This window comes from Antedon mediterranea, chromosome 8 (assembly GCF_964355755.1).
Source record: "Antedon mediterranea chromosome 8, ecAntMedi1.1, whole genome shotgun sequence".
Classification (NCBI taxonomy): Eukaryota; Metazoa; Echinodermata; class Crinoidea; order Comatulida; family Antedonidae; genus Antedon; species Antedon mediterranea.
Window position 1 is genome coordinate 12,394,100 of NC_092677.1, and position 24,475 is coordinate 12,418,574.

At 32.7% G+C, this 24,475-nt stretch overlaps 3 protein-coding genes across 3 annotated transcripts in view; 2 read left to right on the forward strand and 1 right to left on the reverse strand.

Moving 5' to 3' along the window:
- Positions 1-511: 511 nt before the first annotated feature.
- LOC140056226 (dysbindin-like) lies at positions 512-12,584 on the reverse strand. The gene is made up of 12 exons (XM_072101522.1): positions 12,419-12,584; positions 11,199-11,287; positions 10,452-10,499; positions 8,043-8,075; positions 6,468-6,521; positions 6,037-6,097; positions 5,672-5,804; positions 4,599-4,731; positions 4,015-4,037; positions 3,158-3,298; positions 1,563-2,255; positions 512-1,410 (listed from the first exon to the last, which is right to left on the reverse strand). The coding sequence occupies exons 2-12, from the start codon at positions 11,252-11,254 to the stop codon at positions 1,349-1,351; spliced, it is 1,437 nt and encodes a 478-aa protein (XP_071957623.1). The 5' UTR covers positions 11,255-11,287; positions 12,419-12,584; the 3' UTR covers positions 512-1,348.
- A 2,073-nt stretch (positions 12,585-14,657) lies between these two features.
- LOC140056682 (protein phosphatase 1 regulatory subunit 3E-like) lies at positions 14,658-19,982 on the forward strand. Its single transcript, XM_072102136.1, has one exon. The coding sequence runs from the start codon at positions 14,707-14,709 to the stop codon at positions 15,769-15,771; it is 1,065 nt and encodes a 354-aa protein (XP_071958237.1). The 5' UTR covers positions 14,658-14,706; the 3' UTR covers positions 15,772-19,982.
- Positions 19,983-20,452: 470 nt separating this feature from the next.
- LOC140057304 (puratrophin-1-like) overlaps positions 20,453-24,475 on the forward strand; it is an 84,753-nt gene continuing 80,730 nt past the window's right edge. Inside the window, exon 1 of the mRNA XM_072102901.1 lies at positions 20,453-20,565. Coding sequence (XP_071959002.1) covers positions 20,542-20,565 — 24 coding nt within the window. The 5' untranslated portion in view covers positions 20,453-20,541. The remainder of the gene's footprint in view (positions 20,566-24,475) is intronic.

Below are 24,475 nucleotides of genomic sequence, written 5' to 3' on the forward strand. Positions count from 1 at the left end.
TGCACCACTTGCACGGCGGATAACCAAACTCGTCAAAGTGACGAGTTACATGTCTAGTATCAAACTAGTTTGATCGTGTAGACAGAGCTTAAGGCATGCAATCCAGCTTAATATTTTGTTTTTAAAAAACATTTTGACACACAGTTTGTCATACCTATACAGTAAGTAAACTTCAGCTGAAATCAAAGCCTGTTGGCCTGGTGGTGCAATCAAAGCCTGTTGGCCTGGTGGTGCAATCAAAGCCTGTTGGCCTGGTGGTACAATCAAAGCCTGTTGGCCTGGTGGTGCAATCAAAGCCTGTTGGCCTGGTGGTGCAATCAAAGCCTGTTGGCCTGGTGGTACAATCAAAGCCTGTTTGCCTGGTGGTGCTACGTCAAAAGTGCCAACAACATAAAATAATTGGTAAAAAATAAAAACAAACAATCCACCTTTTTTTTTTCATTTTGCTTTATTGCACAAATCAATTTTTGTAATCTGAAGTAAAAATTTATAATTAAACAAAATTATTTGTACTTGAAATTCATTACAGTATGTAATTATCACGACTCCGGCAAATAAAAATAAACGTCAATGTTTCGTTGTCATGTGGCAACGTGCATATTGATTGGTACATAGCAATGTGCATTGTGAAAATGAAACATTGACTTTCGGTTCAATTTCTTGCGCCGACCAGAACCATGCCGGAACAGGTGTGAAAGACCCTTTACACTGTGTTTTATTCATACCCCAAATTCACACCAAGGCACTGGATTGTTTATTTACAATATAATGCTAAAAACCAGCCAACATAATGAATATGCCCCTACTTTACACTACTGGAAGACTGTTTGTTTGGAAGATTGACATATTACTTAATTCCGAAACAATGCTTGGCAATTTATACTTTCTATATACCCATATGCGGATCCCCGTCACAAAACAATCGACAATACAAATTTCTTGAAATCATTATTTTTTTGTCTTCACCTCCTAAATATTGGGATTCCTAAAATGAGGGTGTATATTTCACCTCTGTTTCATCGTACCATTTAAGTGTGAACATAATATATTTAATATTTTTAATGTTGGTAAAGTGTCAGCATATAAACTTTAATTCAAATCTTGGTGGAAAATTGTTTCTTCTCTTTACAAATTTTGATATGCTATATAATACTTCTAAATGAACACAGGTTTTTCACTCACACTTGAAACACTTGTGAGCACCAATTTATATAAAATGTTTTGCAAAATAAACTCCATCTTGTCCGCCTATTTGATCTCGCGTTCAGTTTCAATAAAATTTAGATACTGTACTTTACTGTACTGTGTTTTTGGCTTAGTTGGCACAATAGCTGTTTGATTGGATTTCTTATGATGATGTTTCCTCATTTGTGTCTAGTTCCGTTGTATTCTGATTTAAGCTTTCTGTACCTGTAAAAAGTAATTAAAAACAATTTGTATACCGAAATTATATATATATATAAGTTATAAATGTATTTTCATGTGACACAAGGCAAACAGGTATCCCATTCGATTTTTTCAGTGTCTGGACAACAGAAAATTCTATTATCTTAACTTCTTACTTTTATTTTCTTCTTTCTCTTTTATTTCTCCTTGTTCAGATTCCATTTCTTTTTTCTCTACACTATCTTCATCAACATTTTCCTCTGTTATTGTATTTCTTTCAATCACATCACTTTTTTCATCCTTATTTGTAGCAACTTTTTCCACTTTTTCTGTTTCTTCAACCTTTCTTTCCTTTTTTGTACCTTCTTCTACAACCTTTTCTTTCTTTCTTGTAACTTCTTCTAAAACATTTTCTTTCTTTCTTGTAACTTCTTCTAAAACATTTTCTTTCTGTCTTGTAACTTCTTGTAAAACATTTTCTTTCTTTCTTGTAACTTCTTCTAAAACATTTTCTTTCTGTCTTGTAACTTCTTGTAAAACATTTTCTTTAATCTTTCCTTCTTTTTTTGTATCTTCTTCAACCTTTTTTACATCTTCTTCTTCAACATTTTCTTCTTTTTCGTTAATTGTAATCCCATCATTTATTTCACCTTCATTCATTTCCTCTTTTATATCTTCTAAATTATTATCATCTTGGTCATTCTCATCCTCATCATCTATCTCTTGTATATTTTCTGGTATTTTTGTTTTTGTTGTGACTTCTGCTCCTCCAAGAAAATCATCTAAAGCTAGTTTATCTGTATCATCAACTTGGAATTCAAAATCATCAATTGAGCTGGTGGATGTCTTTTCTCTTTGGACAACTTTTTCTACAAAAAAAAATTAGTAAAGTTAGTAAATTGTATCTGGGAATACCAGACATATGATAACTTGTCATCTATGGCTGAAGGTTAGGTAGTGATGAATAGTTGAATTGGTAGTTGAATTTATGTACCCATATTTCCAACTCAGTTGTATTCCTAATCAATATCAATCTATTTACAGACAAACAAGATGCCCTACATTGGTCAGGAATTTAACCTAGACCCTTTGGACTGAGCTGATACCACATATACAATCATAACCTGACCAGTGAATGTAAACATTTTGTATTAAGCTCTACACTATCAAACTCTATGTGACAAAAATGTGATGTGCCCATATTTAGATGACATCATATCACTACTATATTTGGGCATATCACCACCATATTTAGGCACATCACAATTTAACCTAGACTCTTTGGACTGAGCTGATACCACATATACAATCATAACCTGACCAGTGAATGTAAACATTTTGTATTAAGCTCTACACTATCAAACTCTATGTGACAAAAATGTGATGTGCCCATATTTAGATGACATCATATCACTACCATATTTGGGCATATCACCACCATATTTAGGCATATCACTACCATATTTGATCATATCACTACCATATTTGATCATATCACTACCATATTTGGGCATATCACCACCATATTTAGGCATATCACTACCATATTTAGGCACATCACAATTTTGATAGTGTAGACAGAGCTTTATACTTGTCACTAGTTATTGTTTCTTTTTCAGATAGCGCCACCAATATGCGAGGCCATTTTTATTCTCTTTGAAACAGATTCAAGCCCATTTACAGGTATGGCATGCCTTATGTGCCAAAATGGTTTTTGTTCATACAAATATATTAGGCCAATCGGGAACCAACTGAATAAGTTTGTATATACCGTTAACTTTTCCATGTTGTTTGTAATGATCCATCTCTGCTGTGAAGACCTCTTCAAAAGCTTGTTGTCTTTCTTTCATTTTTGCTTCTTCTGCTTTTTCAAACTCTTTAACTAATTGTTCATTTTCTGCTTGGAGGTGAGCTAGAAAAACAAGATATATATGTAAAATATTTTACTCCGACAAAAAGGTTTTTATATCACATGAGTTTCATCTAAACTTTTAATCTAAATCATCCCAGTATACAATATTTCTTACACAAAAGAGTCTATTACACTAAATTAGAAATGGATTTATATAATTTACTACTAGAACCTTCATTTTACCAACGGTACGGGACCGAAAAACGTACATAAAACATGGCACTCGTAAAATCCAGGTTGACCTTAAATTGACCCCCAAATCTTAGCTAAAAAGGCTGCAGTGTTTGCCTACTTGTGACTTACAGCATGCAGGTGGTTACTGGCTAGGTCTAGGCTAGTAGGCCTAGCTAGATGTGAGGCCTAACTAGAAAAGTATATGCCGGCTGTGCGATGTTTAATTAAAGTATTATAAATAAAATATCAATGTTCTTGTATTTTCTATTAATAAAAGCAGTCGCTGCTTGTCTCACAGCCATGGCTTTGTTCTTTGTTGTTGTTAAATTGCTCCACACTATATGTCATAAATTACTAAAAATGGTCATCGGTCATTTTAAGCGTACGTAAAAATCCAGGGTACGTAAAACAGAGGTTCTACTGTATTATAGTAATAACAATTTCTATCATATAAACGTTCTCTCTGTAGTACCAGTAATTGTTGTAAACATGAATTATTCATAAACAACATATTTTATTTGTTTGCTTGAAATATTCAATACCTTTTGTTCTTGCATATTCAGTGCTGAAAATGAAAAACAAAACAATTAACAATTGTTGATGAATAAATTAAGTGTCATCCAATGTCATGTCATGTTGGTCAGTTTGTCCTTATTCAATGTCTAAAGCAGATGAGATCATGAATGTCATTACAGGTACCCATTTAAACTTATGGGGTTGATTAAATACAGGTGTACTTATTCAAAAATAGTAGCTAATTTACATTGTAATACAGGTACCAATTTATACAAATGGGGTTAATTAATTACATGTAAACTTATTTATTCATAGTAGCTAATTTACATTGCAATACAGGTACTCATTTATACTAGTGAGGTTGATTAATTACAGGTGGACTTATTCAATAATAGTAGCTAATTTACATAATACAGGTACCAATGTATACAAATGGGGTTGATTAATTACATGTGAATTTATTCCCTAATAGTAGCTAATTTACATTCCAATACAGGTACTTATTTTTAACCTCGTGTTGATTCATTAAATTCAATCTAATTTGAAACAATAATCTCAAAAGTGCTTGTAATTAAAATGATTGTTATCAGATTGCAAAAGAAATGCTTACTTTTTCTGAGATTCGTATTTGTGTAATTCTTTTCGTTTATTTATTTGGTTTCTTTTAAATTCTTCTCGTTCAACAAGATCTTCATAGTTTGTTATCATAGTCTCAAGTTCTTCAAACGAAGCTTGCATTCGGCCTAGAAAAAAAAGTTCCTTTATTATTTATATAAGTGGATTAATATAATTAATCAGCATCAGAAACAAAAAATTCAGCACATTTAATAATTAATTTTCATAAACAAACAATAACATAAGGATTAATCTATCAAACATGACCTTTTCAACATATTATGTAAGAAAAATCATAAAAATTTATCATTTATTAAAATTTAGCGTATTTGATTGGGACTTTACTATAGAATAACATTTTATCTTGAGTATTAAGTTTAAAAGATTATTTTGAGCATTGAATTAGTGCTTAGCCAGCAAGCGAGCTTGCATTAATTAATTAATCTTTTCAGGGATCCGGTGCCTCCTGAGAGAATAGGCCAATATCGGTTTATCCAGGTAAGCTAGGCACGGAATAGACTATTAAGTTCAATAGATTATTTTGAGCATTGAATTAGTGCTCAGCCAGCAAACGAGCTTGCATTAATTAATGTTAATTAATGTGTTAATGTTAATTAATGTGTTAATGTTAATTAATGTGTTAATGTTAATTAATGTGTTAATGTTAATTAATGTGTTAATGTTAATTAATGTGTTAATGTTAATTAATGTGTTAATGTTAATTAATGTGTTAATGTTAATTAATGTGTTAATGTTAATTAATGTGTTAATGTTAATTAATGTGTTAATGTTAATTAATGTGTTAATGTTAATTAATGTGTTAATGTTAATTAATGTGTTAATGTTAATTAATGTGTTTACTATTTGAATGGAATAAAGTACTCAAACAAATTTCTGTTGAGCACAAAGATTTTACAATTTTCGAGTGAATAAAGTACAAATATTTTCAAATCGAATACATGCCAATTCATACTGCTGCAATAATACTGTCCAATCATTGTTATCACATAACCAGGACAAACAAGGGGACATGGACTCATAATGGTCACATAATGAACCTTGACCTACCTACAGTAACTGTTGCTGTCTGTATATCTTGTAGTATGATGGGTAGTTCATGTAGATGCTTGTGCAACTGATGTAGTGACTCTGTCCTTTTCTCATAATCTCGTAAAACATTATTTAGACGTCCATCAACAGCCTGAAATCAGCAAATTATATAATTTTTATAAAAAGAAATGTTGGTGTGGTGGTACGTTCCCACATGAGCATGGTTGTGAACTGGTCCATGGTACAGGCGTGTTCTAGGAACTTTTAACTTTTCGAATCTAAGCCTTCACTTTGGAGAGCACAGGCTATTGTCGGTTTATCCTGGTAAGCTAGGCACAACATTTTGGTTTCACATATACCCTATGCCTCAACCCTAAACTCACTGTTGCTCTTGTTGCTGCCCTTTCAATATCATTATGTACATCTGCCCACGATGACTGGAATCTAAAGAAAACAAAAGCGACAAATTTTGTAAAAGCTTATATTAAAAAACTAAGCTGTTATTATAAGCTGTCCACACTATCAAACAGGTTTGACAAAAAAATGTGATGTCCGATATATGGTAGTGCTATGCTTAAATATGGTAGTGATATGACATCATCATGTCCATATATGGGTACATCACATTTTTTTTTCACATGAAGTTTGTGATAGTGTAGACTTTAGAGAGTATAAAATGTTTAATAAAATAAAACAATCTTTAATTTTTTTTTTTATACATTATTGTCTTTGTTTTTATTGTATTTTGTTAGTATTATCAGTAATGTTACCTATGAAAAAATGCAAAATAGTTTTTTTTCAAAACTCAACTTACTTGTTGAGTAATTCAGCACCAGCTTCATATCTACATGGTTTCACATTAATAGAACTAGAAAAAAAAACAAGATCAAACGTGGTACATATTGAGTTACCAAACTGACACAAATATACTGTAAGTCTATACGCTCTAATAGCAATAAGTTAGTGATGATTCTCTTTTAGTTTTCAACTGTCTAGAATTTTAAGACGGTATTCGATCTTAATTTGTTCTGCCAAATATGGTATCTATCTAGAACTTTAGCATAGCGTTCATTTAAGGTTAGTTATTTTAAAAGTATTATTGACAGATAACTACCTGCAAAGGTGTAATCTGGATTTAATGCTCAGTCAGTTAGTACAGAATACGCATATAAATGATATGGTATACGTGTATAAACTCACATACGTATTACTACAGTACAATACATTTTGCACGTACACCACATCATTGGCATAATACACTATTGGCTTATAATATTGGATATTCCTTTATAAACACTAAACAATCTATATATCAATATGATTTAAGATTTCAACTAGTATTATTGTGCTGATAATATCACATCAAGATAAGAATGACAAAATATTATTATTTAGCTTTTTAGTGACTTTATGTTAAGTAGCTGACATATTTTCATTTTACAAAATGCTAGACATAAGTATCCACTATAATTTATTCAAATGGATGTTGCATTATTAAAGTAGATGTTTGAGAGATGATGTTTTAAAATATTAAAAGTATCCAACTTATTTATTCATACAAATTTATATATTTATTTATATATATTTTAACACTAGATCAAAAATGGGATTATTCAGTGGCAGATTCAGAATTGTTAAATTAAGAAAGGGTGTGGGGGAAGCAAAGTCCTAAACTTAACCTAATAATGTCCTATCTTTTACATTGTATATTTTAAAATTTAGGCCGGGCACTCCTACCTCCTGCCTAAACAATTGTGGTTCATCATTTTGAAAAACATCAACACACAGGAAGACATTTTAAATCCTGTGTCGCCCTTTAATTAAGGATATTCAAGTAAATGATGCTTTTAGAAAAAGACAGGTGTAAGTAAGTGTATATTGTAATTACAGTAATGGATACAATAGTTGTCTTGTAAAATGGAACATTAAAGTCTTAACAATCTGTATCTCTTTTTCAGGATGTGATTATTTTAAATATACAAAACATATTAATCTGAATTAAATTATTTATACATCAGACTGGCTTAAGATTTTCTAGATTTGATAAGTTTAGCTGATTTAGTTTAGCTTAAATTAAATAATTTTCTTAAAAAGAAATGATTGTGGCCTTTGGTTAAGAAGGGGCCACTTGTTTGCATGCCGATGGTTCGTTAGCCATACCACTTATTAACAGGTATATTTAAATATATTTTTTAGCTGATCCCTTTGGAATATGGCTAATGTTGGTTTATCCAGGTAAGCTAAGCACAAAATTGAACCATAACAATCTAATCAATTTTTTTTGGATTTTAAACTAAACATTAATAGTGAGCTTTCATAACATGAATGAATAATAAAAAGATTATTTAATATCATTAGATATGATGATAAATATTACTGGACAACATACCTGTCTGATAGAGGATCATTATGTTCTGTGATTCTGAAAGAAAGTAGGTCGATAATATTGAGGTTATGAATATAATTCTACAGTTTACAGCATACATCCATATCAAATAAAAATCAATCGGTATATAATTTGTTGTGTTTTTACTGATGTACAAACTATACACAAAGCAGCACACTAAAGCAGAGACCACCAATTAACAAAATAGAAAAAAAAACAAACATTACAATGATATAAGGTTAACAACAATAATTAAATACAAAATAAAGGTAGAGTGGTTTATAACATATATCTTCTTCTGTGGCTGTACAGAAAAAGGAGATACAAAAGTAGTTAATATAATGATAATTATTATAATTTACAACAAAAAGCAGAGAAAAATCAAATCCCCGACACGTCATTTTATTATTAAACTATGTAATGTAATATATTAATTATAATTTATAATCTGAATACCAGTATAAGATACGGTAAGAAATATATTAGGGCATTTGTCAATAAACGATAATTGCTACTTAGTATGCTAAAAGCATACGTCTTGTTTTATAATCAGAATATATTGTACAGAGACGTAATGGTACATTTCAAATCAGAAAAATGAAACACTCCTATTAAGCTCATTTTAAGCTCAAAAGTTATTTTCCATTCTTCAAATAAAATGCATTTTGAAAATATACAGTAAACAATTGTCCTGGTTGTGGAGATTTTACTGTCCATAAAAAAAATCAGGGAAGATTGTAATTTCACAAATCATAGGCACATTAATTTCACCATTTTTAGGCCCTGCCCCCTCCTCTCAATTCAAAATCTACCACTGCGAGTGAATGTCTACAGTACAAACTTGTTTATAACAATTAACCTTGAAAATAGTGCCAAGTCATCCATACATTTTTTTAAATATGCAGAAATTATATAAAATAATTTGTGCAACAAAAGATCATAAACTTGATAGAAAATGTTGAGTCATTTTTGTGATTGTAAATATGCAAAAATTCAAATTAAATGATACTAGTTATTGTCAATATAAATTATATAATTAATTATTTTGATTATGTAACAGGGAACATTTTCGCCAGTGTAGCGTAGCAAAAAGCTATACAAAACAACCTTATTGCTACACATTTTGAAAATTGTGTAGCAAAAAATACAATACAAAACTATGTTTCTCGACTTAAAAATCAATTTGATTAGCAATATTGCTAAACAAAATTGTTTAATGAAAATTTTCCCTGTCAGTACTGTATAGTCACAAATAAATTATATACTGTATGTACTAATGATTCTTAGTCAATTTCATTTTTAGATAATTACAATTTAGATAATATTTTATCATAGAGATGATTTTAAATATGGCCTATTTCTGGTAATTTATTGCAAATAAATAAAATAAACTACGTTACATTATAATATGTAGCATACCATATTCGTACAAATGACCACATGTATTGAATTAAAATTTGCAGACGGATTGTTCACACTCTCTACAACTTGGCTGGTAATTTGTTAACATTAAATCAAATTTTCATCAGGTGAAAGTGACATGAGACTAATAATATTATACAGTAACCGTCTCTTGAGGATGATTTTAAAATGTCTACTTAGTAAAATTAATTGCAATAACAAAAAAATAGTTTATGGAGACAAGTTAGAAATGAACTATTACCCTTTTCATTAAGAAAAAAAATGATAAATGAAAAAACATTTGAACTTTAATTATGACCAAGTATAGGATAATTTTCAATACAAGAAGGGGACACTTTGGAGTGAAAAAATAGTGATGACTATCTTTTAACACTACGTTTCATGAGTTTGCTAAACAAAATTTTCAAATGAAATTTTTCCCTGTACCCCTATAGGGTATACCTTCATAGGGAGGGCTTCTACTCTATAAATTGAATCTAAGTATAATAGCACCCCCTTAATTTGTTTGAAAAATTTTATAACCAGGCCCCTTGTACTTGGGAAAAGGTTTTGGTTGAATTACAGACAATTCATAATCCAAATACTTTCAGCCATCTTAGGCTCTGTCTACACTATCAAACTAGTTTGACAAAAAAAGTGTGATGTGCCCAAATATGATTGATAGCGATATGCCCAAATATGATAGTGATACGACATCACGTGCATATATATGGGCACATCACATTTTTTTGTCCTTAAAGTTTGATAGTGTAGACAGAGATTCTAATTTAGAAAACAGCATTTTATATATTACCATACTGACATATATATGTTTCTGCTGCCAACATTCAATTATGTAAATTAATACATAGTATACCATGTTTGATTAATGTTCGAGAGTCTACAAGGTAACTTTATAATAGTAATTGCATTTTCAAGAAACATCAATACATATTTTAATAACAATGCATTTTATTATACTAAAATGATTGACAGTATTATTTAACTCACCTCTTACCAATTCCAACTTCTTTTGCTTTGGTCGTTAAGTTTTTAATACTGTAAAATAAAATTTATCAAATATTTTATATCATTCTTTACATTTTGTTTTATTTTATTTTATTTTTATTCAATCGAAACCAACAGCGATAATTACCGCCACTAACAGGTTTGATACAAACAAAGCCAGGACTGTGTAAACCCCTTGATTGGTCCTGACATTGATCAAGGGCTTCTCTCGTCCAGTGCCCACCTTGACCAGAGGTCTGCGGCAGATACTAGATGCAGGGGCTGCCATAAGAGTCAGCAGTGCTGATTTCAAATGCCTAACGGGACCCCAGCTCCGTATACAGCACCCGCTATTCCCAGATGGTCTCCCATCCAAGCTCTAACCAGGCCCAACGTAGCTTAACTTCGGTGATCTGACGAGAACCGGTGTTTCAACGTGGTAAACGCAATGTAGTGGAAGCATGTCATCAATATCTACAGACCAGAGGTAAAGTTTAGCTTTCGATTTGCGATGATCTATGACCTCCGCATTGCTGTGTCAACGGTCATCGTGCGTCTGGACTTAGAGACCACCTAAACTGTATCAAAGCGCAAGCTCGGTGGTCTAAAGATGTGCATGCCAGGCTAGTGATCTGGAGGTTATGGGTTTGAGTCCCACCCAAGAAAAGTAATTGTCAATGCAAAATCATTCATATTTATAATAGGTAGCTGGTATTTCCGCTCCCACACATATAATGACAGTGTTTATACCTAGCAGATAAATCCTGTTGCACATGTTGAAGTCTTTCCTTAAACTGTTCAAACATGATGATAGTAGCAGGCAGATCAGGCCTAGATACCTAGATAAATTATAAATAAAATAAACATTAATTTTTATTACTTTAAAAGAAAATACTCAAAATAGAGCAATTTTTCAACTTTATATATACTGTATATGCTTATTATTAAAACTTACTCTACCAACCTTTTTACGGCAGGGGAAATATGCAATCAATGTGTTCTCATTAATTTTGGTGGAGGATTTAGCATAAAATTTATTGTCCCTTTGACAAATTCCCAAAAAAATAAAAATAAAAAGATTTTTTTTAAAAAGTGGGTCATTTTGAAGTATCATAATAGTTATTAACTTTCACCAAAAATTAGTCGAAAAAAAAACAACATTTAACTGAAATACAGACATTTTTTTTTTCACTTCAAAGTTTTTCAATCGAAACATATCTCATAATGCAACGCGCTTGTTTAGCTACTCTATGCATAATCATAAAACTTCCTTGCGATCTGTGTGAGAACGCATTCTCAACCGTGACGAGTTGTAAACAATCCTAATTAGCATCATGCATAATGCATACTCGTGGTTTAAAATCTTTGTTTACTTTCGCTCGCGACGATTTTCCTGACAAAATGTAATCAAATTAATTTACCTGTTAATTTACGTAAACTTGTTGTTTTTGGCTCGAATTTTCAAATTAAAGTGAATAACTTTAATATTACTTTGATATGGCCATTCTAAATTTAGAATATTTTGACCTTCATTTTGTGTTTCAAGGGACAATACATCTTTAAAATATAGGCATATATGCCTAGGCTAGGCCTCTACCTACAGGTACCGGGCCTACTGTATAAAACCACCAAAAATCATTTCATAGTCTAGCTAGGCTAGTAAAGAAAAAAATATTCAGACTGTCACACAACAACCGACGACAGTGCACTTTATAGGTCTAGCCTTCTCAGCCTATAAAGAAGCCTAGGCCTATGCAGGCTACTACTCTCCTCTCGATAGTAGAAGAAGAGAGAGGCTCAGCAAGCAGGGGTTCCAAAGCAGCAGGTGGCCTGCTGTGATGATGTGGAAGATAGATAGGCCTAGCTAGCCCTAGGCCTACTCGTAACTCTACAGGCTAGCTAGCTAGACTCCAGCCTGATTCATGAAATATTACTAAATATAAGATTAACAAGACATTATTGCATCTTACACAAATGCTTATTAAGAAAACAACAATTCATAGGCCTAATTAAAAGTGAAATAGCCTTGACCCACAATCACTCCGCCAGTCTTTCCAAAATCCACCACCACAAAATAACAACAACATTTAGCCCCGCCCCCATTCATCACATGTGTGTGTGCCGCGACGAGATACGGTAGGTCAAAGGGTAAGAAGAGTTGCTGGCAGTTTTTGTCTTGTTCATCCCCCATCTTACAAACAGGATTGGACTGCCAATATAATAAAGTATATGCTTAATCGAATTCATACTTCTGAATGATAAATATTCTTAATTTTTAACTGTTAATATGATAGTCATATTTATTTGATGATCCTCTTTGTTTTGAGTCCCTCACTCGACAGTGCCGAATCATTGTTATGTAACGTCCAAGTTATGTTTCAATTCAATTCCATTTTTACATTCCTTTTCTTAGTTTCTACACAAAACGAACCAAACATTTTTTAAATTGAACATTACTGTACAGTTTAATATTAATACGTTATTAATTATTTGATAGACCCGGAAATTGACCTACTTCGACGGCGAATGGCATACGTGACGAAACACACATTTTTTCTCGTACGGATTAATTCCTTCAAAACTAACTACCAATCCGGGGTATACACACCTTTAAATTAAACATAGATATTATATTGTACTACATATTCTATTGCACTACACTTTCACGTGGTAAGGAATTCTGGGTGGACGACATAAAAACCAATTTATCGTGTGTGTGGCTACCTCCATGATATTACATAGGCTAAAATCATAAATTTATTTAAAGAATTTATTGTTATTTTATTGATTCTTCTTCATCTAATTCTAAGGTGTGGTATTCAGGATAAAGTTGGTTAACAAATTTAGAGTTAAAATACAAGGCAGGTGCGAAAGAGAACTTTGGTAATCTTAGGTCTTAGGTTTCGTGATCTTAGGGGGTCTTAGCTTTCGTGATCGTGATCCCGGTTGGCCTGACACCCATGTTCCTCTTGTGACCCACAGTCAGTTATGCTTTGAAGAAGCCCAGAGTGGTATTAAAGTTTTTATTTGACCATTACTTGTCCAATTTTCTTTCAAAAACTGTTTCTATAATTCCTAAATGAAAAATGGCTCTTTACCAGTCAAAAGCAAAAGTACTTTATATAGCCTACAATACGCGGTAGCCATTTGGAAAATGGACCTCGTAAATTTCCATTTATGGTTTTTCATTTTTTTAACACATTTTTATTTTATTTTTTGCTATCTTATGTTTGTTTCTACTATTTCATTCGTTTTCTTATGACTCAGAAACTTGAAAGCATGGCTACTCTGAGTTCTGTTCGTTTTTATGATTTCACGTGATAATTTCATGTGATCTCTTTAAATGGGACTCATTGTGTCATAAAACTTTCATTTTGTAAACAATTCGAAATTCGGACCCTCGTTTTAACACTTCACATTAGTTATTTAATGATTGTTTAAAGGTACGGTTTAAAAATGTACGGGTAAAGCGTGGTTCCCACTAGCGACGCAACACAAGGACGTAACGCAACGCAAGTGAACTTGACCAATCACAAGCGATGGCATATTCGCTTGTGATTGCTAACTGTCTATAACTTCGCTTGTCATTGGTTAAAGCGTGGTTCCCACTAGCGACGCAACACAAGGACGTAACGCAACACAAGCGATGACTTATTCGCTTGTCAATTGGTTAAAACGCTTGCCTTGCGTTTACGTCCTTGCGTTACGTTCTAGTGGGAACCAAGCTTAAATATACTTTAGACTATCACGCAAGGGCGTGCCTGCTCGATCGCGTGATTTGACCAATCACAAGCGATGGTTTATTCGAACTGTCGCTTGTCATTGGTCAACGCGCTTGCGGTGCGTTTACGTCCTTGTGTTGCGTCCTAGTGGGAACCAAGCATCACACAAGTCGCCTGTTTTAGCCGCGCAGTGCAAACAAAACTTATGATGGTTGTGCATATTGTGTTTCAACAATAAACGACTTTGTAGCCTACCTCTGCTCAATTAACATTGTGCTCAATCATAATTCTATACCGTTTATTCCGATACTGTTATCGATAGGCCTACTTTGTATCACATAAGTCAATAAGAGTGTGATCCCCGGTTCAAAACGTCATAATTCGAGTTATGACGATGAGATTGGATCTATAGAAAGAATCCGATTGGTTAACTTGATATGGTGGCTGAATATAAACACAGGCAATGGTTAATACCGAGAAATGTCAGCCAGAAATGTAGTGTTGTTAGGTAATGTGTCTCTTTTATTCCTTCAAGAATGGTTGGAAATGGGGAGGTGATGCTACCAAACAAACTGGAAAACAATAATAATTACAAGAAGGACCAGGGATATGTAGCAGAACTGTTCAACGGGTCCTCAGATAGTTCGACGATTAGCCCGTCAGATAAGTTAAAAGACCGTCGATCAAGACCCGGAAAATCTTCTGGTTTGCGGTTGATTACGGACATAACAAACGGTGAAGTTTTACCAAATACGAGGCCTGATGATTCTATGGACGCTGTTTGTAGACAGGAACATCCCAGTTTATCGAGGGAGGATGATGAAGTAGATTTCGTTCTTTTTCACGTTGCCACTATCGAAAATAATGCAGACGATGCATCTACATCATCAGTGACGTCCGATGCGTTTAGTCCATCCTCCTTATCCTCTTGTACAACCCCAACTGAGACGGACAGCTGTGGAGGAGGAAGGAAGTCTGCCCTAAAGTCACCTGGATTGCGACCAGATACACCAAACCGTAAGTCTGTACGCTTTGCCGATGCCCTTGGCTTGGACCTAGAGACTGTAAAGCACATCCTAGAAAGGGAATCACCACCAGATATACCAGAACATGTGTTTAAAGACTTGCAGTTAGCGTCAACGTCTTCATGTTCAACAACTGCGCGCCGTAAAGTTCTGTCGCTAACATTCCAGCAACCGAGTGGAAAGTCGGATTTTATGCATAAACTGTGGATGCAAAACGTGTGCCTAGAAAATGCTTTAATATCTGATTTTATGATTATAGGAACGATTAAAGTAATAGACGTTGATTACCATAAGGTTGTTGTCGTGCGGTATACAGTAGACAACTGGAGGACTTTTAACGAAATATCAGCTGGTTATGTTTACGGATCTCATAACGGACCTACGGACCGTTTCTCGTTTGGAATGTCGATTCCACGAGAACTTGCCGAAGGTGGTTCCGTGTATTTTGCTGTCAGGTATGATGTTGCGGGAAAACGGTTCTGGGATAATAATGGCGGGAAGAATTATTCGTGTACATGTTACTGTGATGGTACGGACGATGCACTGGGTGCTTCTGCATGGACTCACTTTTTGTAAAGTTACAAACTTATAATTCTTTCGGCATCAAGAATAACATAACGCCGTACGTGTGAACATCTTGGTATTTTACTGGATTACCTTACGACTTTTGTAAACCACGCAACATGTGTGAACGTTCACCATACCTATAAGAATTATGGATGTATTAATCGCGTTAATTACGCCGCACTGTCGTCATTCTGTCTGGCCAATATTTTCCTTCTGATAGCCCTAAACCCATCCCATCCCAAACCCGGAATTGTTCTTTATTTTCATTGTGCTATATTCAGACATGCCTGACATAATATCAGATATTTAAAAGGAAGCCGGATACAATAACAACAAATCGTGCGTATTCATTGTGTTAATATTTGCCATATCATCATGGACAGGCAATTGTTGGTGTTTGCTCAAGTGCTCAATGAGTTTTCAAAACAAGAACCGTAACGGACCATTCAAATTCAAGCCAGTCGATTTAAATGCACGGATACCGAGGACGGGTACTTATTTACGCCAGCTTTCATCACAAATCATTGTGATTTTTAAGAATCATTTAATTTTATTGGGGATTATAATCAGCTATAGAATTTACCAAGAAACAGATTAATGGATATCATGGCTAAAACTGGGAATGGAAAGTACAGTACTCTACAAACGAATCTGTGAAACGATTGTGAAAATCTAAGTTTAATTATCGGCCAAGTTATTAAAATTATCTAAGTTATTAAATTAACCAGCAGTTACCGTATGATACTAAAATGCCAATATAAAGAGCGAACGTGGTTCCCATTGGATGCAGCGTCAATGACGTAGGCGCAGCGCATATCAGTTGACCAATCCAAACGACTTCGGATGATCCATCGTTTCGTGATTGGTCGAATTATTGCGCTACGTACTTGCGTTGCGTGCACATGGGAACGAAGCTTATAATAACTTGCCATAAAGAGATTTCACTGATTATAGTAGACCTAATGTTTCAATATTCAATATACGTCGTTTAAGAATCAAAGTTGCTTGGCGGACTCGAACCCAGATCACTAGTCTTGAGTCATGAAAAGTAACACGTTACGGTACAATAGCGTGAATAAAAAGAGGCCTAATCTTTGGGAAAAAAAGCCTTCTAATTTATCAGATCCTATTGTACGATTGTAATTTAATGTATGTTTGGAAAGCAGACAGCAATTCGTGACCTTTGACTTCACGACTTTTACCGTCTGATTATTAAACGAACAACAGATTCCAATCGGCGATTCTGAATTATCGGCTGATGAATCATCTGCTTAGAGGTACTGTGGTAATTACGTAATGTTACTTGATCAATCTCTTCTTGCGGTACCGATATTCTAATAATTATTGGCTTGCTTTAAAATTCTTCACGTCATTAAATTAATGATCAATTATCCACTTAGCTGTCAAACACGCTAATTGAATTGGATATAACAGATGCTATATAACCGGCCGTCGTCAGTGCTATACATATAATTAACTGGTTGAACCATTGAGGTACACCGTTGTTAAATATTCAAAGATTGATGTGGTATAATGAGACAGCTAATATCGATTCCATTGCAAACAGTAAAGACAATTAAATCATTTATTTTCAGCCAAAAATTCTCGATAAAAAAATCAAAAAGCTAATCTTAAGCCAAAAAAATATATTTAAGGTACGGTAAGCTCGTTGACAATTAATACGACGCAACATTATTTTTACAAGCGGTGATGAAGTGCGATTTGTACGCACGCGTGGTGTAAACGCTAGAGAAAAAACTTATACCAAAATGGCGTGGAATTGTCCTTAGGGGAAATTCCCTCCTTCTTTTTACTTGGTATGTTCTTTGAAGCGCGTGGTTGTGTGTGGTTGTTTTCTGAAATTATATTTGTTTAGAATTTATTTTGCAAAGGGTTTTATATTTATGGTGTCTATGTAATATAATAAATGTTTTGGTTTTACTTCCTTCACTTGTGGTTAAGGTATATTGAGCATTACGATATAAATCATGATTATTTATAATTGTGTAAATAAGAGAAATTACATTTTTTCTGTATATAGCATGCAATGTTTTTTTTTTCAATTAGTTTCATTTTAATCAAAAGTTCTGACGGGATTATCCAACTTTCCACTTATATATTGATTCCCACTTGGACGCAGCACAAAGACGTACGGTATGCACGCTGCATTTTGCCAGTCACAACGTGACTGATCATAATAACTTATATTCGAAGTAAACGTTTTGCACCTATATCGTTGCGTTAAGTGTACGAACCAAGCTTAATGGCCTATGAGAATGCGTGTCACTGAAAACAGAATCAGTTGCAACACATAAGTTATGTCATTGGTATCATATGAATATATAGTTTTTTATATTAGGGAGCTTTCGATTTAAGAAGACGTACCTTATGATCTACGTATTTACCCGGAGACTCGACACCCTACCAACAATGTGCCGAGGAATGTCCACGCGTGCGCACGATGACTTACAATGACGTAAGGTAGATCGTGTCACAAATCAAAAGCTCCCTATTAAATATTATCTTATTTGAATGTTACACCTGGTATTTTTAATTGGATTGAAAATAATTGTATATAGTTTAAGGAGATTATTTACATAAATATTTTAATAATAATAATATTTGCAATAACATGCTTTCATCCATGATTGTTCATAAACACTTTTTTTTATTAAGATGAATTTAAATTTAAATAGGATGCGTTATTGTTATTTAATCTTGCTATTGTTTGAACAGCATTTTTTAAACATTGTTTTAATTTCTCACAGATTTAAAAGCACAAAGAGAATTTTTTTTTTCATTTAAATGTTTTCTCTATTTAATGTTGTTTTTCATTTGAGTTATAGCTCAAGTGAACCTGGATAAAAATGGGTTACATTAATGTAGTCGAGACATTCTCACGTAGATCATTAGTGTCTTAAAGAGGAATGTTCTATATTTAAACTTCCTATTGTTTTATGTAAAATGTTATATAGACATCATCTGGACATCTATATTTAAAACAATTTTTATTCCATATTAGACTACTGTATTTGTTAAAAAAAACTGAAGACCTTCTTTAAAATAAATACTTGGCCTACTATATATTTGAAATAATAGATAGTCCAAATGCAGAATTCTCCTTTAATGTTGTCGAGACTGTCACGTAAAACACGTACTATTAATGTGTCGTTATCTTAAAGTATATGATAGTCTGCTTGTTCGCTAATTGTCTGCTTACAGATACATGGTCCGCATAGAACCGTATCCGAGTAGAGCAACGAGTATCTTTACATTTATCATTTCAATTGTTTATATTACATATTTTTCTTCCACTTGACTTTGTTTGGTATTGGCAGATGTTCACGTTGTAATTTACATTCGCGCCAAAATCTCCCGCGTAAATTAAACATTAATGTAATGTTCGCGCTTTATAACAAATAGCGGTTGTAAATAATTATGCGCGCTATTTACATGAATGTTTATTTACGCGGGAAATTTTGGAATAATCGCGAATAAATCAGAAAATGCTATTTTCTAGTTATATTGCGTAGATTGTTATTTCTGATTTGGCTTTAATGGTATATAATTAGCCTGCGTAATAATATTAATAAATTAATGTATGCGCAATAGTACGGTGTATATTTCAAATTTACATCTTATTGTTAGCCTGCTTTGCAGCTGAAATTTGTATTTTTAATTCAACGTAGGCCGGTAGTGGTCTGGGACTATAGGAGTTTGGTTTTTTTTTATGCACTTAGTCTCTCTAATATAAATGGTGCAATCACTAGAAATATATATATTAGAGTCATACCTGGTCAAATGTCATATAGTTTTGATACCCAATTTGTAAATAAAAGAAAACTCACTAAACGCTCTCTTTGTTTTGTTTATAAGAACATAAAAAAAAAATGATTTTCACGTCACCTTCTAAGTTAGTACATGGGATTTACGGGCTACATTATAATAATTATATAATAAAAATTGAATTATAATTAGGCCTATAGGGAACAACTCCACATACATCGGTTAGGCAACCCAGTCTTTACCTGCAATTCATTAAAACGATGCATGCTTTAGATTGATTGGTTGAGAGCTCATTGACTCATTACGTGTTACCGATATATTTCATTTCACATCGTGGTACATTAGCAGAGGTGAACCAGTTCGGTCGGGGACTTTATTTACATATCAAGAGATGATTTAATATGATTTAATATGCAGCAAATGGTGTACAGACAGTTTACAGTATATCATTACCTAATTAAAATGCATAAGGCATAATCGAGTGAGGGCTCAATCATGTTTTGACATAATAAATTAAAATCAATATATTAAAGAAAATAATGACTTTCGCGTTTTAATTATAATCAACTTTCAATTTTTAAAAATGAAAAAAATCACAAGATAGAAGACAAAATAGGCTAATACCTTCTGTGATGCAAAGGAACATTTATGAAACTATATATATATCACAATTAGTTTAGTATTGTTATAATTGAGTTGTCTTTTTTATGAAATTATAATTTCAGAAATACGTCTAATTTAAACATTTATCATCATTACATAGGCATTTATGAAAGAATCATAGTGATGAAGATATTGGACACAAAATGGCCTTCATATCAGAATCAGTGACATATACTGCCCTCAATCATCTTCATTAAGTTTTCTGCTGCATGCTGGTTACATGTGGACTCTAGGCGGCTTATTCATTTTTTTAGTTCGTACTGCTAAGGAGAACGGTTCTGTTAAGTCATACATTGTTTCATATAAATCAGGAATGGGTATTCATCCCAGATGGCTAGAAGAGAAGTAAAAAAAGTGAGTTTTAATTTATTTATAATAATATTTTGATTTAGGATATTTGCAAAATACAGGAGAGGCTCACAGCTGGGCGTTAAGATACATTATTATTATTTAGGCCCTACTATCTAATACTAGGCCTATACCGTACCACCAAACTGGCTCAGACACAACAACAGGGGGATAGGGGAAGACTAGCACTACTAGTACTACTGTATAATTGATATAGCCCACCTAAGGCCTATAAATATATTTTCAATTGCAAACAAAAGACCTATTTTTTATATTGCAGGTTAGTAACAGTAGGCTATATTTACAGTATTATTATTTATGATAAATGATAGTATTGATTCTGTCTCTCTGAAATAAAACAAATCCCAAAGTATGTTTTATCATATCAAACTGATTATATTAACTTTTAGTTAATGATGTACTGTATATGTTAAAGAAAATAAATGTTTATCTTAAAATTAAACTTGATGTTGTTTTCTTTTTGTTTTTAAAAAGTTCTACATTTTTTATTCATAACATAAAATTGGGCATTTTTTATCAAGTAGCCTAACGACGATGCCCTTTTGTAATCATGATTAAAACTACATGATAAATTATATCTGGAAATGGTAATCACAATCTATGTAGTATCTCTACTCCTGATTGTCTGTCTTATTAAAATTATTCAGTGAATAAGAATGTATATTCTTCTGTGGCAATTTCGTCTTTAATTACAGCAACGTAAAGGTCAAATTGTAGATAACATCGGAAATATTAATATTGGTTTGTATACATTTTGTTATTGCAGTTGTAGTAATACAAATCTGTGCTTACTTGAAAGGCTAACATGTTTTACAGAATGCTTGATGAAAAAAAGAAGAAATATAAATAAAAAGTACTTAAATACATTAATAAAGATATATATTATCATACTAGCACTGATGAAGGGCTAGTGTTGCCCGAAAGCTCTGCTAACTTTTCTGGCTGTTTACTTTATCGTTTTGATTTAGCTTTTTGCTTTTTTTATTTTTTATCTCCATTGAGATCCAGCCACTGATACCCACAGCATTGTTATTTTTTTCAGTAATTTGCCTTTGGAATTATTATTTTTATTGTTACAAAATGTATTTAACGTAGTTAAATGTGTATTTTAAATCCATCCAGCTATCTGTCAGTATCATGTGGGGAAAAAAATTATTATGAGTAATACACATAAGGTGAGGGAATATTTTATAAATAGGGGTCACTTATAGTTGACTCAGATATCAGCCCTGAAGCTCAAGCTCCTGACGACAAATCGTTTGGGTTGTTATTAATATTATGGAGTCACATGATTTAAAATTGAAGGAGAAACTAACGTAGGTCATACAAAGTAAATATAGTTTATCTTATGTAACAGAAGTATAGATGAGTGGCATTGAGCTCCAGTTTTAATCAGTTTTACCCTAAAAAATAATTGATAATTTCACTTAGTTTTCTGATAGAGAAGTGTTGAGAAAGTAATTGTCCAAGAAGTATTGAGTTTGAGTTTTTCCTACTGTTCTTATTATCAAATAGATAAAAATGATTATTCCTGGAAAAGAAATATTGTGTTTTACCAAGCTCATAACGAGTTGAGAAGGAGACATTTTACTAAATATACCTACTGTTCTTCAAATAGGTAAAATAATTATTCATGGAAAAGAAATATTGTGTTTTACCTAGCTCACAACGAGTTGAGAAGGAGACATTTTACTAAATATACCTACTGTTCTTCAAATAGGTAAAATAATTATTCATGGAAAAGAAATATTGAGCTTGAGTTTTACCTTACTTACAGAGAGCTGAGACATTAAAATTAATAAATACAGTACACGTAATGGGTCACCTGGTCTTTCAATGTACTATGACAACAAACTGTGATGTGCTACCATATTTGGGCATATCACTACCATATTTGGGTATATCATAGTGTAGACAGAGCTTTATTAGAGCATATTTAGGAAATCATACATTTCTTGTTTAAATTATTAATTTCCATTATTGAAATTTTAAATCTATTTGAAATTGCACTCTGATGCTAGATGACAGACATAAGACTTCACAGCTTGTACATCGGACAAATGTGACAGCACTAATCAAATTATTAGACGTTGCTTTTCTGCTAAAGTGACATGAGCAGTGGAAAAACAACGAGGGATTTTGAAACATAATTAAGCCACAGACATCCCCATCCATTATCTATGCCATAATGTTGTCGTAAAACTTTATCATCTCTCTCGGTTCACATTACAGAGATTACGTTTCTGGATAGATGCGGATTGATTTTTTGTTGAAACATAAAAGTGTTTCCAAATAAAGACCAATATTACTGTAATTTCTGTAATTATTAGATTTTTCTTAATATAATAATTGCGATTTAGCAATTTAATTATGTAGTATAGTTAGACTATGATGATATACTGTACTGTGGGATACAGTTAAATGTAATTATGTATGATTGTAAAGCAAGTAGACTGGATAATGAGATGAGAGATCGTCTAATGGAATTCAATTAGTACACAACTTGACAGTTTACAGTACATATGGAAAATGCAATAACTCTTATTGATATTTACCTACAGTACTTAAAAACCATACTTATGTATAATTTGGAAATCATAACTCAATGATTAATTTATCATGTTTTATTGTTTTTCATTAGAATTATGTGTAAAATGCGTTCTCTTTCATAATTATACATATCATGTTTTTATGCATTTTTATGTGTTTTATACTAAGTTTGTTTTTTTATTGAACCTTTAAATTTTGATGAGAATTAGTTCACTTTGTTGTTCATTAGTAATGTTATGTTATCTTGGTTGCTTTATTGTTAATTGATTGATTTTATTATTGATTGGTTATTGATTAGTTATTAGTTGGTTATTGATTAGTTATTAGTTGGTTATTGATTAGTTATTAGTTGGTTATTGATTAGTTATAAGTTGGTTATTGATTAGTTATTAGTTGGTTATTGATTAGTTATTAGTTGGTTATTGATTAGTTATTAGTTGGTTATTGATTAGTTATTAGTTGGTTATTGATTAGTTATAAGTTGGTTATTGATTAGTTATTAGTTGGTTATTGATTAGTTATTAGTTGGTTATTTATTAGTTATTAGTTGGTTATTGATTAGTTATTAGTTGGTTATTGATTAGTTATTAGTTGGTTATTGATTAGTTATTAGTTGGTTATTGATTAGTCAGGCCCGTAGCCAGGGGGGGTTTTATGGTTCGGGCAAACCCCCCCCTTTACAGCGAACCCCCCTTAACCGACTGCGAACCCCCATCCCCGACATGCCCAATACCTCACCCTCATCTCCGAAAATCGTCCAAATATGTGCCCCACAGTACAAAAAGTTGTTCGTAAATTAAAAAATTCGTAAACTCGTTCGGATTAACTCATACAGTACCTTCTTCCCTGTATGAGCGAACTTCGAGCGATATAGTCTGTAAAGAGTTGCAAATGAATTGCCGATTTTAACCTGAAAAATAAATGTTTGGTCCCTGCATGTAACATGATATTGACGCGTCTCACAGCGAGCTGAAGGACGAACGATTCGTACAAAGGACACCGCCAGACAACTGCGTACCAATTGTTTAGATCACTGGCAGTCAGGCAGCATGCATAAGTATATAGCCTTCCGACGTACATCAGTATTTATGTGTGGCTATGAAGTATAATGTATCATAGAGGATTATAGTGAATATTAATATTTTACACTATAATATCTATGGTATCATGTACTGTAGTTCACATTATGGCATCCGATTATTTTTTTCTAGACCACCAGCCGATACGTACTCAAATGTATCAATATCACCTATTTACATTGGCATATTTAATTTCCTCAACAAATTGCTGTAAATAAATATTATAGATAGAGCTATAATAAGAATTGCATTTGCCTTCACCCAGT